This window comes from Emys orbicularis, chromosome 8 (assembly GCF_028017835.1).
Source record: "Emys orbicularis isolate rEmyOrb1 chromosome 8, rEmyOrb1.hap1, whole genome shotgun sequence".
NCBI lineage: Eukaryota > Metazoa > Chordata > Testudines > Emydidae > Emys > Emys orbicularis.
In genome coordinates, this window is record NC_088690.1 from 113146316 (window position 1) to 113166260 (window position 19945).

General features: G+C 47.1%; 1 protein-coding gene across 1 annotated transcript in view; it reads left to right on the forward strand.

Moving 5' to 3' along the window:
* Nucleotides 1–664: 664 nt before the first annotated feature.
* The window catches only part of NSD1 (nuclear receptor binding SET domain protein 1), a 77264-nt gene continuing 57983 nt past the window's right edge, over nt 665–19945 (forward strand). The window contains exons 1-3 of the mRNA XM_065409817.1: nt 665–744; nt 12217–12389; nt 15135–17310. Coding sequence (XP_065265889.1) covers nt 738–744; nt 12217–12389; nt 15135–17310 — 2356 coding nt within the window. The 5' untranslated portion in view covers nt 665–737. The remainder of the gene's footprint in view (nt 745–12216; nt 12390–15134; nt 17311–19945) is intronic.

The window sequence follows — 19945 nt, forward strand, 5'->3', positions numbered from 1 at the left end:
GACAATGCAGACTTGCCTGCTCTCTCTCTCTCTCTCTCTCGTGGGTTTTTTTGGGAGCAGCGGTGGCTCTGCATGCATAAACCAAACTGCAGGAGAAATGCTAAAAATATCATGACCATACATGCATTCAGTGTAGTATAAAGTGTTTTATCAGCAAACTCCATTTCCTGCATTTATCTGAGAAGCAGAGTAGCAGAGTAGTATTAGCTTGTATGTGCCCAGCACTTTTCCTTTACTAATAGTGGCAGATACTGTGCATCTGTTGTTCTGATCACCACCTTCCAGACAGAAATATCTCAAGATATTCTGCTTCCTTGTCTGTGAACTCGGACATCTGACTGAGCTGGATAGTAATCAGTGTTGGCTGTGAGCTGAAACCTTTTACTGCTGAATGGTGTGATGTCTGGCTACAGTGGATTGGGAAGGAGTGGGTGGGAGGAAATGGTTGGTGTCCCGTGAAAGATGTCGGAGCAAGAAATATTAGCTTTTTTTAAAAATAGAACTGCCACCACTGGTGATTGTCCGATGATGTTCCAACGAGATGTGAGACTCTCCTCAAAGGTGTCTGTCGCTTACTTGTTTCCTCGTGTTCTGATTTCTGTCCAAAGAATCGAGCCAAGAAGAAACCTGCTCCAGTGAAGTATGAAGTTGGAGATCTAGTCTGGGCTAAGTTCAACAGACGACCGTGGTGGCCCTGCACAATCTGTCATGATCCAGTGCTCGACTGTCACTCAAAAATGAAAGGTACTGTACCCACTTGTACGACACAGTTCAGGACGCTGAGTGCCACAGTTGCTGCAGTGTTCTTTGTTACTAATAAGCATTTGGGCAACCCTTTAACCGCAGGGCAGGGCATAGAGGTTAAAAAAGATGGCCCCTGCCATGAGACCCCCACAGTGTAGATTAGACAAATACTGATCTGAAGATAGCAAAGCAAGTATAGGGATGGGGAGATGAAGGTTAACACACATGAGAATGGTGGGGGTCAGATAGCGGTTGGATCTTGTAGGTTGTGTCATTTTAAAATGAACATTGATGTAGGACGAAGTGGGGAGTCGATTGTACCACTGACCTCCATTCTTGTGCTAAGCAAGAGATGCACGTTCTGAGGAGTAGAGCAGTGATGCCTGGCGCAGACTAAGAGGGATGGCATTGCAGGCATAGGGAGCAGCATGAAAAGGGGCACAAAGGACAAGGTGGGAGGAGACAGGGTGGAGTAAGATGAGAGGGTTGGGCAGAGTGCCAGGAAGAACTGCGGGAGTTAGGAGTGGGATGGGGCCAGGCACAGCTGTACAGAGCCTGACAAGTGAGGGTGAGGAATTTGAACTATACATGGAAAGAAACAGGGAGGCAGTGAATGGACTCGAGGAAGTTGGTGGTGGGAAGAGGAACAGAGCAGTGGGACAGGGAGATTGTTTTAGCTGCTGGATGCGAGGGAGAGGCCTACGGAGCAGTAGATCAGTTTTCCTGGTACAAAGGCTTGGGAGGAAGATGAGAAGCATAGTTTTTGCCTCGTTTAGTATAAGGAAGTGAAGGGACATCTGTGGAGAATTATCCAAGAGGCCTCGTGAGAGCTGGAGATTGTGTGGTAGATCTGAGGGACGTTGGACCCCAGGGGTAATGGACCAGGGGAGCAGAGAAGGGGTGAGTGTGGAGGAGGAGAATAATGAAGGGGCCAAGGACAGATCCCTGGGGCACATGCACTGGGGGAAGGAAACAGGAAGAGGATTCTTCTTGGGTAATGGTCAGAAAGAGGAGAGGGCCAGGAAAGGACAGAGTCCTGTGAGCCCAAGACAGAGGGAGTATCAAGGTGAGTGGTCAGTGGTGACAGAGGTAGCAGAGAGGCCAGGTGAACAGAGAAGAGACCCTTTGATTTGGAAACCTTGCACTTCACTCAGATGTATTTAAGCTGCTGTCCATGTAAAGTTAGCTACAGCAGGGAACTATTTTATTCCAGCATATCATGAATGGGGGGACCTGTATATTTCTGAGTATTTCTTTCTCCTTGTTTTCCTTCCAGCCTCTCTCTCTCCACATTCCCTTGGTAACTGAACATCTTTGAAATGTCAGTCCCTCTGGGGTAGTACTCTATACGCAGGACAGGCTGCTGTTTTTGATGTTGCTTTTGCAACTTTTGTGGTCCTCACCGGTCTGAAAGGCTAGACTCTGAGAGCATGCAGTGTTAGTGACTATCAGCTCAGACTGTTAAAATCTCCATCTGAAACTTAAAAAGGAGTCCTACAAAAAGTGGAAACTAGGTCAAATGACAAAGGATGCATATAAACAAATAACAGAAGTATGTAGGGACATATTACAAAAGCCAAGGCACAAAACAAGATCAAACTAGCTAGAGACATAAAGGGTAACAAGAAAACATTTTAGAAATACATTAGAAGCAAGAGGAAGACCAAGGACAGAGTAGACCCTCTTACTCAATAAGGGGTGGGGGAGACGGACAATAACAGAAAATGTGGAAATGGCAGAAGTGCTAAATGATCTTTTTTTGTTTGTTTTGGTTTTCACCAAAATGGGTAGTAGTGACTGGACGCCTAACATAGTGAATGATGTAGGACCAGAGGCTAAAATAGGGAAAGAACACGTTAAAGATTACTTAAACAAGTTAGATGTCTTCCAGTCCCCAGGGCCTGATGAAATACATCCTAGAATACTCAAGGAGCTGACTGAGGAGATATCTGAGCCATTAGCAGTTATCTTTGAAAAGTCATGGAAGACAGGAGAGATTCCAGAGGACTGGAAAAGGGCAAATATAGTGTCAATCTATAAAAAGGGAAATAAGGACAATCCGTGAAATTACAGACCAGTCAGCTTAACTTCATTACCTGGAAAGATAATGGAACAAATAAACAAACAATCAATTTGCAAATACCTAGAAGATACTAAGGTGCTAAGTAACAGTCAACATGGATTTGTCAAGAACAAATCATGCCAAACCAACCTAATAGTTTTCTTTGACAGGGTAACAAGTCTTGTGGATGGGGGGGAAGGGGTAGATGTGGTATGTCTTGACTTTAGTAGGGCTTTTGATACTGTCTTGCATGACCTTCTCATAAACAAACTAGGGAAATACAACCTAGATGGTGGGTGCAAAACTGGTTGGAAAAATGTTTCCAGAGAGTAGTTATCAGTTGTTCACAATCAAGCTGGAGGGCATAATGAGTGAGGTCCCGCAGGGATCAGTTCTGAGTCCGGTTCTGTTCAATATCTTCATCAGTGTGCCAGGTAATGGCATAGAGAGTACACTGATAAAGTTTGCGGACGATACCAAGCTGGGAGGGGTTGCAAGTGCTTTGGAGGACAGGATTAAAATTCAAAATGATCTGGACAAACTGGAGAGATGGTCTGAAGTAAATAGGATGAAATTCAATAAGGACAAATGCAAAGTACTCCACTTAGGAAGGAACAATCAGTTGCACACATACAAAATGGGCAATTACTGCGTAGGAAGGAGTACTGCAGAAAGGGATCTGGGGTCATAATGGATCACAACCTAAATATGTGTGAAAAGTATAACACTGTTGCAAAAAAAGCGAACATCATTCTGGGGTGCATTAGCAGGAGTGTTGTAAGCAAGGCCTGGTCCACACTAACCCCCCACTTCGGACTAAGGTACGCAAATTCAGCTACGTTAATAACGTAGCTGAGTTCGAAGTACCTTAGTCCGAACTTACCGCGGGTCCAGACGCTGCAGGCAGGCTCCCCCATCGATGCCGCGTACTCCTCTCGCTGAGCTGGAGTACCGGCATCGACGGCAAGCACTTCCGGGATCGATCCCAGAAGATCGATCGCTTACATCCGGACCAGGAAGTAAGTATAGACGTACCCCAAGACATGAGAAGTAATTCTTCTGCTCTACTCCACGCTGATTGGGCCTCAACTGGAGTTTTGTGTCCAGTTCTGGGCGCCACATTTCAGGAAAGATGTGGACAAATTGGAGAGAGTCCAGAGAAGAGCAACAAAAATGATTAAAAGTCTAGAAAACATGATCTACGAGGAAAGATTTAAAAAATTCAGTTTGTTTAGTCTTGAGAAGACTGAGAGAGGACATAAGTTTTCAAGTACATAAAAGTTTGTTACAAGAGGAGGGAGGTAAATTGTTCTCCTTAACCTCTGAGGATAGGACAAGAAGCAATGGGCTTAAATTGCAGCAAGGGAGGTTTAGGTTGGTGATTAGGAAAAACTTTCTAACTGTCAGGGTGGTTAAGCACTGGAATAAATTGCCCAGGGAGGTTGTGGAATCTCCATCACTGGAGATATTTAAGAGCAGGTTAGACAAACACCTGTCAGGGATGGTCTAGATAATTCTTAGTCCTGCCAGGAGTGCAGGGGACTGGACTAGATGACCTCTCGCGGTCCCTTCCAGTCCTATGATTCTGTGATACATAATTCCATAGACAGCATATTACATTCACCCCAGGTTCAGCAGCTTCACCACATTCTCATTTGCTGTCTCTCTGCCTCCCTTTCCCTCCCCTAAATCCCTTCACCCTAGTGTTGGATAATATCTGAACATACAGTTTAAATATGCAGCAATTTAAGCAGCTCAGGGCCCTGAGGGACTGAGTACAGGCTCTTGAGACTAGAGTGGCTGAAGGGGAGGAGACAGAGGGGAACATAGACGAGACTTTCTGGGACACTGTAGTGCAGTTACATCCCCAGGTTGACAGCCTCTGTGCTGTTGAGGAGGATGAAAGTTTCAGGGAAGAACATAAAACTGGATCAGAAGGAAACAATCCCATAGGTGGGACCTTTCTTCAGGTGATGTCATGGTATTGTCTCACACTCAGGATACCTCTCCAGGGGAGGGGAACCCCTGTTATTAGGAAGAGACAGGTAACTGTAATGGGGGATTCGATCATTAGAAATATAGCTAGTTGGGTTCGTGATGACCGGGAGAACCATCTGGTGAATTACCTGCCGGGTGTGAAGGTTGCAAATCTCTCGAGACATCTAGACGGACATATGTGCAGTGCTGGGGAGGAGCCGGTGGTCGTGGTACATGTAGGTACCAATGACATAGGGAAAGCTAGAAGAGAGGCTGCTAGGTAAGAGGAGGGGTTTAGGGTTATTAGGAACTGGGGAACCCTTTGGGAAAGAAGGAGCCTATCCAGGAGAAATGGGCTCAACCTGAACCAAAATGGAACCAGATTGCTGGCATATAAAATTTAAAAGGTGGTAGAGGAGTTTTGAAACTAATGGCTGTGAGAAGCTGACAGGTACGGAGGAGCACATGATTCGGACAGAGACATCCCTTAAGGGAGGATCTCTTCACAGGGATTCTCTGTCCTAGTAAAGGGGAGAGGATAGAAGTTGATAAAGTGCAGGTAGGAACTGAAGAGAAACAGTCAAATGACAGAGTTCCATTCAGTTACCTCACATGAAGGCCGACAACTAAATACTGACAAATTTTAGAAGTGCTTGTATACAACTGCTAAAAGTGTAAATAGCAAGCTGGGTGCACTCGAGTGCTTGGTATTAAATGAGGATATTGATATAGTCGGCATCACAGAAACTTGGTGGAATGATGATAATCAATGGGGCACGGTGACACCAGAGTACGAACTAGATAGGAATGACAGAGCAGATCGCGCTGGTGGGGGACGTGACACTATGTGAAAGAAAGCATAGAGTCAAATATAGTACAAATCTTAAATGAATCAAACTGTACCATAGAATCTCTCTGGATAGAAATTCCATGCTTGAATAATAGGAGTATAGCAGTATGAATGTACTACCGATCGCCTGACCAGGGTGGTGCTGGTGATTGTGAAATGCCAAGGGAGATTAGAGGGGCTATAAAAATAGAAAACTCAATAATAATAATAATAATAATAATAATAGGGGATTTCAACTATCTCCATATTGGCTGGGTACATGTCACCTCTGCACAGGATGCAGAGATAGCATTTCTAGACACTATTAATGACTGTGTCTTGAAGCTGGTAGTCCTGGATCTCACAAGAAGGGAGGCAGTTTTTGATTTAGTTCGAGCATTGGCCTGCTAAACCCAGGGTTGGGAGTTCAATCCTTGAGGGGACCACTTAGGGATCTGGGGCAAAAATCTGTCTGGGGATTGGTCCTGCTTTGAGCAGGGCGTTGGACTAGATGACCTCCTGAAGTCCCTTCCACCCCTGATATTCTATGATTCTATGTGGAGCACAGGATATGGTAATAGTGACCATAATGTAATTAAATTTAACATCCTTGTAGGGGGGAAGTACCAAAGAAGCCCACCACAGTAGCATTTAACTTTAAGAAAGAGAGCTACACAAAAATGAGGAAGCTAGTTAAATGGAAATTAAAAGGAACAGTCACAAGAGTGAAATGCCTGCCAGCTGCATGGGAACTTTTTATAAAATCATAACAGAGGCTCAAACTAAATATATATTCCAAATTAAAAAAAAAAAAAATTGTAAGAGGACCAAAAAAATGCCACCATGGCTAAACAGAATAAAAGAGATGGTTAGAGGCAAAAAAGGCGTCATTTTAAAATTGGAAGTCAAGTCCTACTGAGGAAAATGGAAAGGAGCATAAACTCTGGCAAGTCAATGTACAAATACAATTAGCCAGGCTAAAAAAAATTTGAAGAGCAACTAGCAAAAGACTCAAAAACTAACAGCAAAATTTATTTAAGTCCATCAGAAACAGAAAGCCTGGTGAAAAATCAGTGGGGCCACTGGACAAACAAAGTGCTAAAGGGGCACTCCGGGAAGACCCAAGGCCATTGTGGAGAAGCTAAATGAATTCTTTGGCTCAGTCTTCGCGGCAAAGGATGTGAGGGAGATTCTCACAGCTGAGCCATTCTTTTTAGGCGACAAATCTAAGGAGCTGTCCCAGATTGAGGTGTCAGTAAAGGAGGTTTTGGAACAAATTGATAAATTAAATAGTAATAAGTCCCCAGGACCACATGGTATCACCCAAGTATTCTGAAGGAATTCAGATATGAAATTGCAGAACTACTAACTGTGGTATGTAACCTATCATTTAAATCAGCTTCTCTATCGGGTCACTGGAGGATAGCTAACATGACGCCAATATTTTAAAAAGGCTACAGAGGCAATCCTGGCAATTACAGGCTCGTAAGCCTAACTTTAGTACCAGGCAAATTAGCTGAAACTATAGTAAAGAACAGAATTATCAGACACAGAGATGAACACAGTATGTTGGGGAAGAGTCAACAGGGCTTTTTGTAAAGGGAAATCATACCTCACCAATCTATTAGAATTCTTTGAGGGGGTCAACAAGGGGGATCCAGTGGATATAGTGTACTTGGACTTTCAGAAAGCCTTTGACAAGGTCCCTCACCAAAGACTCTTAAGCAAAATAATCAGTCATGGGATAGGAGGGAAGGTCCTTTCATGGATCAGTAACTGGTTGAAAGATAGGAAACAAAGGGTAGAAATAAATGGTCAGTTTTCAGAATGGGGACACCTGGAACATGGGGTTGCATCCCTTATTATCCTGGCTCATAGCCATTGAGGAACCTGTTATCCATGAATTTATGAATATGTTGAACAGTATAGGTCCCCCAGGGATCGGTACTGAAACCTGTACTGTTCAACATATTCATAAATCATCTGAAACATGGGGGTAAACAGAGACATGACAAAGTTTGCAGACGATACAAAATTACTGAAGATAGTTAAGTCCAAAGCTGACTGGGAAGAGTTACAAAGGGATCTCACAAAACTTGATGACTGGGCAATGAAATGGCAGATGAAATTCAGTGTTGATAAATACAAAAATCCTGCCATGAGGGCAGGGGACTGGACTTGATGACCTCTTGAGGTCCCTTCCAGTCCTATGATTCTATGAAAGTAATGCACATTGGAATGCATCCCATCTATACATGGGGTTGAAGAAAGAGATCTTGGAGTCATTGTGGATAGTTCTCTGAAAACATCTGCTCAGTGTGCAGCGGCAGTCAACAAAACGAAGAGAATGTTAGGACCCATTAAGAAAGAGAGAGATTAGAAGACAATAACTAGAATAATGCCACTTTATAAATCCATGGTATACCCACACCTTGAATACTGTGTGAGTTCTCTTTGCCCCAACTCAAAAATATATTGTAAAATCGGAAATAATATAAAGAAGGGCAACAAAAATGATTAGGGGGATGGAACAGCTTCCACATGAGGAGAGCTTAAAAAGACTGGGACTGTTCAACTTGGAAAACAGATGATTAATGGGGGAGATGATAGAGGTCTATAAATCATGAATGACTTGGAGAAAGTGACTAAGGAAGTGTCACTTGCCCCTTCCGATAACACAAGACCCTGGGGTCACCCAATGAAGTGAGTAGGCAACAGGTTTGAGAGAAACAGAAGGAAGTACTTCTTCATACAATGCGCAGTCAGCCTGTGGAACTCATGGCCAGGGGATGTTGTGAAGGCCAAAATCATAAATGGGCTCAAAAAAGAATTAGATAAGTTCATGGAGGATAGGTTTATCAATCGCTATTAGCCAGGATGCTCAGGGTGTCCCTAAGCCTCTGACTGCCTGATGCTGGGAGTGGATGACAGGGGATGGATCACTCGATGATTGCCAATTCTGTTCATTCCCTCTGGGTGTCTGGCACTGGCCACTGTTGGAAGACAGGATACTGGGCTGGATGGACCATTGGTCTGACCCAGTGTGGCCATTATGTTCTTTTTTAAATGTCCAAACTCCTGCTATTGTGACACTTCCTGAGAGCGTGTAATGGGCGTTTTCCATTATTGGCTGGATCTAGTGTGAATGGTTGTCTGACAATCCTCTTATAGCTGTGTGCCATTATTTCTAAAATGGGAATTTGAAATGGAGGTAACATGCTGGTTAACAGGGTCCAACTGATGTGCTTGTCCTAGATAATCTCAGACCACAGCCCTCCCCGCACATGCTGCTCCTGCTCAGATCAGAACAGGTGTGGGAGCAATCTCTTTCCCTGATTTTTTTGTTTTTGTTTTTTCCCCAATTGTGCTCTCCCGTCTCCTCCCCTAATTAACAGGTGATGACTTGAGGCACCAATTGAACCTTAGGTCTTTGGTGCTATTGGGCAAATGGAATTTCCAGCATTCTCCACCTACTTCTGAAATGTACAAGTTCTCCCACCCGGCTGCTGCTCCCTGTGCTTGTTGTTATGGAAACAAACACTGGGTTGTTCAAACCCATCCCTTACCCAGAGCGCTTGTCTCCTGTCACGCTGTGATTTGTTTAAAGCCATTTCCCTCTGCTCAGTGAGACTGGCTGGTTCAGGGATTGGGAATAGGATACGTGCAGTCTTTTGCCTCTGTCTTTGGCCTGACACTAGCTCAGGTCAGTATTTGCCAGAAGTCTTTATGCTCCGAGTGCTGTACTGTGTCCTATCGGGTAAGTGAGTGTGTGGTCTCAGTCTAATCCCTGATGCCCATATCTCTAGAACACCGTTGGGGCTGGCACTACTGTTGGCAATCTCAGCAGAGAAGCCCTGCAGAACAGGGTGGGGCAGCGTGGGGAAGAAGCCTGTAATGTTTGTTCTATTGTCCTCAGTCCAGGACCTTTCACAAGCACTCAGCATTTCCTTTCAGCATGCCATGTAGCCCAGTGTTACAATGCCTCTCATTCCTTCACCATGCTGAGCTCATTGAATGCCCTTATCAAGAAAACACCTTTTAAGTAGTCACACGCTTCCAGATCCGTGCTTGTAATAGAGTCCTGCCTTTGCCTTGCGCTCCCAGTGCCCCCAGAGCATGCAGGTGTCTAGTATAACTGCGCAGCGTCTCAGATATTGCATGCGTGCTCCGAGTAAGGACTAGCTGGAACACCTTTATATTCTGCTCCTTAGATTCCTACACCTGCTGCCACCAACGTTCTGAGTCCAGGATAGATGTTCAGTGTCAGGCAATGATCTGCTGAACAAGCTGGAAATTAAGGGCTAGGACAGGGGTGGGCAAACTTTTTGGCCCAAGGGCCACATCTGGGTATGGAAATAGTATGGTGGGCCATGAATGCTCATGAAATTGGGGGTTGGGGAGTGGGAGGGGGTGAGGGCTCCAGCTGGGGGTACAGGCTCTGAGATGGGACCAGAAATGAGTTCAGGGTGCAGGAGGGGGCTCTGGGCAGGGGGTTGGGGTGAAGGCTTCTGCTGGGGGTGCAGGCTCTGGGGTGCAGGAGGGTGGGACCAAGGGGTTCGGAGAGCGGGAGGGGGATCAGGGCTGGGGCAGGGGGTCAGGAGTGCTGGCCAATGGGAGCTGCGGGGGGTGGCGCTTGGGGAGGGGGAAGCATGCGGAGCCCCCAGGCTGCCCCTACACGTAGGAGGCGGAGGGGGGACGTGCTGCTGCTTCCACGAGCCATGCAGCGCCACGGCACACGTGGAGCGGGGCTGGATGCGGCCCCTGGGCCATAGTTTGCCCACCCCTGGCCTAGGATGATGTTTGAGAGCTTCCTCTCCCAAATTCCAGCACAGAGACAGAAGGGCTTATCTCTTGGGGGGTTTGGGAGATGGAGGTAATATGTGAATGACTCAGAAGTATCTAGTTTCTATGTATCTCCATCCCACCTGCCTGCAGTTTTCACAACCATCTAGAGCAGGGTTTCTCAAACTGGGGCCCGCGAAGGTACTCCAGGGGGTCTGCAGGCCCCACTGAACAAGTCCTGCCCCTCCCTCCCTCAACTCCTCCCCCTCCCTCCCAGCGCCTCCTGCACGTTGGGGAACAGCGACCAATGGGAGCTGCGGGGGCGGTGCCTGTGGGTGCAAGGGCAGCACGTGGAACCTCCCTGGCTGCCCATGTGCCATAGGGCTGGACGTGGCCGCTTCTGGGAGTAGCGTGGAGCCAGGGCGCAGGTAGGGAGCCTGCCTTAGCTCCGCTGCGCCAATGACCGGGAGCCGCCTACGATAAGCGCTGCCTGGTCGAAGCCTGCACCCTGAACCCCCTGCCCCAGATCGGAACCCCCTCCCGCACCCAAACTCCCTCCCAGACCCCGCACCCAACCCCCTGCCCCAGGTCAGAATCCCCTCCCAGACCCCGCATCCAACCCCCTGCCCCAGGTCGGAACCCCCTCCCGCACCCAAACTCCCTCCCAGACCCCGCACCCCAACCCCCTACCCCAGGTCAGAACCCCGCACCCCAACCCCCTACCCCAGGTCAGAACCCCCTCCCGCACCCAAACTCCCTCCCAGACCCTGCACCCAGCCCCTTGCCTCAGGTCGGAATCCCCTCCCAGACCCCGCACCCAACCCCCTACCCCAGGTCGGAACCCGCTCCTGCACCCAAACTCCCTCCCAGACCCCGCACCCAACCCCCTACCCCAGGTCGGAACCCCCTCCTGCACCCAAACTCCCTCCCATACCCCGCACCCCTACCCCAGGTCGGAACCCCCTCCTGCACTCCAACCCCCTCCCAGACCTCGCACCCAACCCCCTGCCCCAGGTCGGAACCCCCTCCCGCACCCAAACTCCCTCCCAGACCCCACACCCCAATCTCCTACCCCAGCCCTGAGCCCCCTCCCACATTCCAAACTTCTCGGCCCAAGCCTGGAGCTGCCTCTTGCACCCAAACCCTTCATCCCTGGCCCCACCCCAGAGCCTGTGCCCCCAGCTGTAGCTAGCACCCCCTCCCGCATCTCAAACCCCTGCACCAGCCCTGAGCCTGCTTCTGCGCTCCAAACCCCTTGGTCCCAGCCTGGAGCCTTGAGGAAGGGGCGGGGCAAGGATGTTTGGTATTTGTGCAATTAGAAAGTTGGGAACCCTAGCGGGGCCTGGGGCTGAGCAGGGGGCTTGGGGGTCCGTGAACATTTTAAAATCAAAATGGGCGGTCCTTGGGTTGCTAAAGTTTGAGAACCGCTGATCTAGAGGACTAGACAGTTTGATCGTTAAGGGTTGCACTTTACATTCATTTCCTGTCACAGAGGGAGATGGTTGGCTTGTTTTCACCAAACTCCAAGTCTTTGCTCCCGTGAGGAAGAGTCCCCGAAGCCTGATGTCAACTATTTAACAGCAAACTCTGCTCCAAGATGCAAAATATCAACCAAAAGCAAGGAAAACTAAGACAAAGGCATGCCCACCAACCCTCTGACTAGGCGTTCTCCTAGCTGGCATTTGTTTAGGATTTTAGGAAGATGTTGGGAGAATGTGTGGAGAATCTACTAATAAACCTGCTGTCACTTTCTGTGCTTTCTTTCCCACACTAGTATGCTGTTTTAAGCAAGACAATAATCCTGTTTAATTTCTTTAAATAGTTTCCAATCGGAGACCATATCGAGAGTACTACGTAGATGCCTTAGGAGACCCTTCTGAGAAAGCCTGGGTTGCAGGAAAAGCTATTGTACTTTTTGAAGGCAGATATCAGTTTGAAGAGCTACCTGTCCTTCGGAGAAGAGGGAAGCAAAAAGAAAAAGGCTACAAGCACAAGGTAAAGCTTCTGTTCTTGATAGCTTGCTTTGCTCACTCTTTTCTGAGATTAAAAAGTAGCTTGCGTTTGCACAGTCGAATTGTTCTTATATGTCTGGAAACGCACCCTAAAAATGTTTTTGTGGAGTGATAACTGTGAGGGCACAGCTGGGTAAATGGATTTGCAGAATTCCTGTGATGATCAGAGGTTTTTAAGCCACAAGGAGTTTCCAGACTTGCTCTTATTTAAGGGCATGGTCTGTAGTTTGTAAGTTACCATAGAGAGTATTCGGAGAGGTGGAGAAGTTGTCACAGTTTGACATACTCACTATCTATCTGTTTTATTCAACAGTACAGTTCTATTGATGTGAAATATCAGTTATGATCATTAAAAGTGTGCATTTGGAAGTAACTTGCTTTGCTCTCCAGTGACCTCTCCTGGCTGACTCGGGGACAGACCATGCTTCCATTCTGTATTAGACCACTACATAAAATACAATAACCGTGTTTTGAACCCTGCTTCTGTAATAAGTTATATAAGCATTTAGAGTTCCTCCTGATTTGACTTAGAAAGTGCCTCGCCGATCATACTTTGGGAGGGAGTTGCATAGTCTAGCACATATCTGCTCGTGAAGCAGCCTTTTTTCAAAGATACAACCCTGGAGCAGACATGCCTTTGTACAACTTAATATAATACAAGCTTCCTGCCCTGCAACCTTATAAAGATGACTGAAGAAATTCACCAGTTCAGCATTATTAAAGTGAAGGAATACAGAAGGCCACTGGATGGTTGCAAGCAGGGCCGGCTTTAGGCCAATTCCACCAATTCCCCCGAATCGGGCCCCGCACCTAAGAGGGCCCCGCGCCCAGTGGCAGGGCCGCCCAGAGTGGGGGGCAAGTGGCAGAGAATCCCTTCCCTGGCTAGAGGCACCTTTTTAATTTTTACTCACCCGGCGGCGCTCCAGGTCTTTGGCAGCGGGTCCTTCACTTGCTCCGGGTCTTTGGCGGCACTTTGGCGGCGGGTCCTTCAGTGCCGCCGAAGACCTGGAGCGAGTGAAGGACCCGCCGCCAAAGACTAGGAGCGTGGCCCGGTGAGTACAAGCCCCACGTGGTTTTTTTTACGTGTTTTTTTTTTTTTTTTTAGTCATCCCTGTCGGGGCCCTGTTGAAACTGTTCGAATCGGGCCCCGCACTTCCTAAAGCCGGCCCTGGTTGCAAGTGAGCAGCCAGAGGGAAGCAGTTGTATCTTATACTGATGGTTTAACTGCTGACAGTAGTGGCTGCTTTGTTAGTGGGACAGATGTAATTGTCTCAGTGTAAGTGATTGGGTGATTTGTAGTAAAAAGCACCAGAGGATTCACTACTCTTACGCTTTCCTTTCTCCTGGTTCCTTTTGTGTGGGGGATATTCCTCACCTCTTCATTCAGCCTTTGCAGTTCTCGCCCTTTGTTCCCAGCTTTGTGTCTGTTAGCTCTGTGCCCAAGACTCAGGAAGTCCATGGCTTGAGTCCAGTTCTGTGAATTGCTGGGGTGTAGTGCTGGCATGGCTGCACCTATGTAAACCCAACACATTGCCTACTTGATATTCTGGGTTTGTATCAGCAAGGGGGTTGCCCGCCAGGGTCTCCCGCAAAGCTGCAAAGGATCTGGCTGCCTTGTGCCACTGGGTTACTTGCCATTCTTTAGTCAGCTGAGATTCTGTAGATCACCCTTTAAAAGAAAAGTGGTGGGAATTCAGACTGCTCCCGTGACCTGGGGTTCATATTGGTTCAGGAGTAGTAATGAAAACCTACAGTTTGTCGTTGCTCAGCTAAGAGCAACAAACCCTGATTGAAAGCCAGGCTTCTTTAAAACGACTGGTGTTCAGTCAGGCACCTACAGGATGTGCCTATCCAATGCCCAGGGCACCTTTTCTTGTGTTAAGGGTACAAAACTCAATATGGATCCTGGGAGCCTTTTAAGCAGAAAGAACAGCGGAGTGTGTTAGGGTTAGGCACATCCCTGTGGAAGTGGCGGGTTTGTACGTGGGGTGGCAGAGAAGGGGGATGCTGTGGGGAGAACAAGTTGAGATGCAGTGTGAAATAAATGGAAGCAAGAAGGGTCAGGACAGAGCAAACCAGCGCGTTCTTTATGGCATGTTTTAGAGAGATGCATGCTGAGGCCCCTCTGATGGCCCAGTGGTTGGTGCTCTGCCCTGCCCTGCCATGCAGGGGCCCGTGTCAGATTCTCCTTCCTGTTGGCTGCTGTGCAGGTTGCTGCACTAGATGCATGCTGGGAGGCCAGTGCATTCAGTCCCTGAGGAAGGCCAGTGCTGTCAGGCACCCCTTTTGTCAGTAGTGACAGGTTGGGGGGGAATTGCACCCCTCCCTCCTTTGCTGGAAGAAGGATGTCGGACATGATTCAGGCTTGAGAGTGTTGGTGCCACATTAGAGAACACTGTAGGGCTGCTATTGGAGAAGCTTCAATAGCACTAGGAAAGCACGCAGGACATTAATTTACTAGTATTGTGATCCAAACAGTTCTGCAGCTGGGAGTTCCTGGGTGATTTCAGTTGGGTTCAATCGGAGTCCTGTGCATTTGTGCTCCATGGATGTGCTGTCCAGGAGCCATGTTAGCCATGAGGTGCTGGACTCCTGTCCTGGAGACTGCTGCTGCATTTTGCATACACTAGAGCAGGGTAGTGTCCTCTCTTACGTGTTGTTTCACTTTATGGTTCTGCTAAATGTTTACTTGATGGTAACCGCTCTTTGTTTTCTCTCAAACATTCAGGTTCCTCAGAGGTTTGTGGCGAAATGGGAAGTCAGTGTTGGACATGCGGAAGAATTCCTTCTCAAGGAGACCGAGGATCAAAAGTGTAGTCAGAATCCCAGCAAGCTGAAGAGTGAGGCTGTGCTGTTGGAATCCTGCACTAATGGCCCTGGAATGGAACCGGACAGGCAGCTGAACGGCTGTTTTAAATCATTGGCGTTTGACTCCAAACACTTAGCCAGGGAGAAGGGGAGGTCGTGCACTAAATCACAAGCGAAAAAGAGCTCAGACAGCAGGAAAAGGACTAGAGTAAAAAAGAGCAGCACCAGACTGGAAGCATCTAGGAGAGAAATTGGAGGAAAGGCCCCAGAGAACATCATTAGAAACAGGGTTGCTGGGGACCTGCCGGATAAACACGCATCCCATGAACTTTGCCGGATAGCAAACAGCCTCACAGCCTCCAATGGTGCCGTGGAAAACTACTTGCTCTCTTCTTTTGGAGAAAGACGTTTTGAAAAGACAACCTTGAAACAGGAGTATCCGGCTCCTCATGGTGACTCCCTACGGGACACACTGAAAGGGGATTTGCTTTCTAGCAGCTCTACAGAGAAAGAGAAAAGCCCCGTAGGCATTCTTTGCAGTTCCAAATTACAGGTACACTATTCGACAGCTGACACTTCTATTGAGAAAAAGCAAACGGAGTCCGATTCGCTGACTTCCTTCTCAGATGATGGGACTAGTGATCTAGATACAGGGGACCAAAGTTCTGAGGCAGCCTGCAGTGCCCTGGAGATTAGTGACTCTGCAGATAAAGAAGAAAAGGAATTCTTTCCAGGGATGAGGGGAAACAGTAAATGTTCCATGTATCTCTCACAAAACAGCAACAGAAGAGCTAGGAAAAGGTCATCTAGAGATCACAGAACTCCAGCAGGCCCTAGAGGTGGCAGGAGTGATGCTGAATCTGTGGATGGGGAGCTCCAAGGAGCAGTCTCGGACACTGAGATGCCTGTTATTGCTCTGGAGTGTACTTCAGCTATGAGAAATGACCATCTTTCCCTTGCAGATAAGCACCCTACACCCCAGAATGTTTGCCGGGAGAGCTCCCACACTGGGATTACAAATCAACTGAATCTACACCTGAAAAACATCAAAGTGCCCCGGCTCATAAGTATAAGAAGCAAACACAAGGAGAGTGCTGCTGGGACAGAACCCCCTCTGCTAGAAGAGGAATGTGGTGTGAATTGCTGCTCTTCTGACACCAAAGGTTTCACTGGTCCACCTGCCAAGAGCGGGAAAGTTGATAGTCAGGAACCATTAAATAATGTGCATGAGAGAGCCAGGGATTCTGCTGAAATAGAGACCGCCGTGGTGAAGCATGTCCTCTCAGAGCTGAAGGAACTGTCCTTTAGGTCCCTTGGTGATGAAGCTAGTGACTATGGGGCACCTAAGACCACAGCACCCTTACTCTTCTCTTCTGCCTCTGGGCAGAGTCGTTTGCCCATTGAGCCAGACTACAAATTCAGCACCTTGCTAATGATGTTGAAAGATATGCATGATAGTAAGACAAAAGAGCAGCAGCTGATGTCAGCTCAGAATATGGTCCCGTATCGAAATGCTGGCATGAGCAGCTCCTCTGGAAGTAATTCTGCAAGTGGCTTGAAGGGTTTGGGTACAAAAGGACCTGCTTATAAATTAGAAAAAAATGGGGATTGCGTTCTGGAAGCAACATGTCAGAACCCCAGTGCGAGTGAATCCTCTTTTTCGTGCAGCACTACAGCCAAGATAACTGGGCGGAGTACTAACAAAAGGGAGCCCACAGATCCTGCTCTTTCTGGTACGAATGGCACAAACTGCATCTCAAGACACAACTGTTCACAGTCTAAGCAGTCATCCAAGCTAGTAGATAATGCAACATCAGTCAGAAAGGATTTAAATCTAGAAGGGCTGAGCAAGCCTCTAAATCAGGTCTCCAGTAATATAGCGGAGAAAGCATCCCTCCCACGCAGGGATAGGCAGGGATTGGTTCCTAGTCTTGTTTATAATGAAATAGAAGAAACTGCAAGGAAAGAGTCTCTTGAGTTAATGGAGCACTCCACTGATGAAGACTCTGCATGTTCATCTGATGACAATTTAGATCATATCAGGAAGAGGCCTGAACCTGATAAAAATACTGAGAGTTGCACTTCTGCTGAAAATGGTGAGGGCCTAGAGTTGGATTCAGAAGTGAATAGCGAAAGCTCCCTGGGGGATGAGTCTAATGATGTAAACCATGTAGCACCCAAGAAGCGATGGCAGCGTTTTAACCAAAGCAGTGCTAGAACCAGTCGGCACGTCCATAGATCTAGGGACGAAGAGAGCTCCAGGGGCGCCTTTGGGGGCCTGAATTCTAGTGACTTTTCACTAAAGGGAAAGGAGTGCCTGGAGCACAGGCCTCCCACCCTTTCCCCGGGGCTTGAGGGAGACCTGACAGACCAGGACTGGGAGAATCACTTAGACTTAGTTGTGAAAAGTTTGAATGTATGTGATAAGCCAAACAATGATGTGATGCATTCAGAATCAGAACTTTGCCGTTTTGCTTCCCAGTCTGAGTTCTCTTCACAAGGTAAGGAGTTCGATTTACACCTAAGAGTGAGTGTGTGTGTGTCTGTGTGTGTGTGTGGCCATGCGTGTGTGCATTCTGTAATCCTGTACTTAAAAAATATAAAACATCATGTTATTGACTGGTCTAAACGGAACGTTGAGGGCAGCTAGCTGCACGCAGTGTCTGATGTCGTGTTCTTAGACATCTCCCAATAAAGTGTGGAGTAGAGAGGAGGTTGTTTGATTACATGATGATTTATTTGACATATTGGTCTAAAAGCTGAAATATATTGTGGGGAGAGATTAGCTTCTCCATAGTGAAGGGAGAAGTGAGTGTCTCTTATAAGCCGGTTTTCACTTCCACCCTCTCCCTGAAAGGTTACATCTTGCTCTTACACTGGGTAGGTCGGTTCCAGAAAGTCTGGAGGAAAACAGGTTCTGCTCTTTGAACAGTTTGTTTTTGGCTCATTTTCTCTCACACAGTTGAGCCTAGCGACCACATTTGCTTTGTTCTGTTGGTCTCAACAAGGACTGATACCCCAACTGTGTTTTAGGGTGGGAGTTAATTAACTATTACAAGGGGTTAATTAAAAGCTTGTGGAGTTCCTAACCCACAGGCTATTTTGGAATGGATGTTGCTGTGTTGACATTCATATTGTCCGTGAGGCGAGGAGCAGGAAGGAGAGAACCACGTGGGAGGCGGGGGCTGAATTAGATCTGGAAGAGAGGGTAGACGGACGCTTCAGCTCAGGTGAGGTGGTCTGGGAAGCAGGAGGGAGGTATCTGCAGAGGGATGGAATGTAGAGGAGCTCATGAGGTCTGCAGGGGCTCCCATCATTCAATAGTTCTGAAAAGTTTGACAACACTGAGGAAATTTCGTGGAGTTGCTCAGGTGTAGCTGAGGTAGAGTTTTGTCTGCAGACTCAGATTTCCATTGGTGATGCATGAACCAGAAAGAACCCAGCTTGGCTTTCAGATCCCAGAGTGAGCTGTAAGGCATTGGATTTGGTACCATATGACATTTTGATTAAAGAACTAGAAAAATATAAAATGAACGTACAGCTCTGCTCAGTAGGGGTTCTTTATTGTCTGTCAATGCTTAATTTGCAGAGGTGCCAATTGGCTTAAAAGCTGGCTAACTGATAGGTCTCAAAATGTAATTGTAAATGGGGAATTATCAGTGAATGGGTGTGTTTCTAGCGGCATCCTGCAAGGATCAGTTTTTGTCCCTACGCTATTTAACATTTGTATTAATGACCTGGAAGAAAACAAAATCATCACCAATAAAGTTTGCAGATGACACACAAATTGGGGGAGTGGAAAATAATGAAGAGGACAGGTCACTAATACAGAGCGATCTAGATCGCTTGGTAAGCTGGGTGCAGGCAAACAATAGACATTTTAATATGGTTAGAAATGTGTATCTAGGAACAAAGAACGTAGATCAGTCTTACATATGAGAGACTCTCTCCTGGGAAGCAGTGACTGACAAGGATCTGGGGGCCATGGTGGATAAATAGCTGAACATGAGCTCCCAGTGCGACACTGTGGCCAAAAGGGCTAATGCGATCCTGGGATGCATAAACGGGAATCTCGAATAGGAGTAGAGAGGTTATTTTATTTTCGTATTTGGAACTGGTGAGACCACTGTTTTACTACTGTGTCTAGTACGGGTGTCAAGAAGGATGTTGATAAATTGGAGAGGGTTCAGAGGAGAGCCACAAGAATGAGTAAACAATTAGAAGACATACCTTATAGTGACAGACTCAAGGAGCTCAATTTATTGATCTTAACAAAGAGAAGGTTAAGGGATGAGTTGTTTACAGTCTAGAAGTATCTACATAGGGAACAGGAATTTAATAATGGGCTCTTCAGTCTAGCAGAGAGAGGGATAACATGATCCAATGGCTGGAAGCTGAAGCTAGACAAATTCAGACTGGAAATAAGGGGCAAATTTTTGACTATGAGCGTAATCCCCCATTGGAACAATTTCCCAAGGGTTATGGTGGATTCTCCATCGCTAGCACTTTAAAATCAAGTCTGGATGTTTTTTCTAGGAATTATTTTGCGTAAGTTCTCTGGTCTCTGTTCTACTGGAGGTCCACACAATTGTGCCTTCTGGCCTTGGAATCTAGGAGTCTTGCAGTTTTGGCCATTAGGAAAGCAGCATTAATCTGAGCAAATTTAATAGAGAGTCCTTGAGACACAATGAACATGGAACCTCCACGAGGCCAATTTTACATAGTCACTTT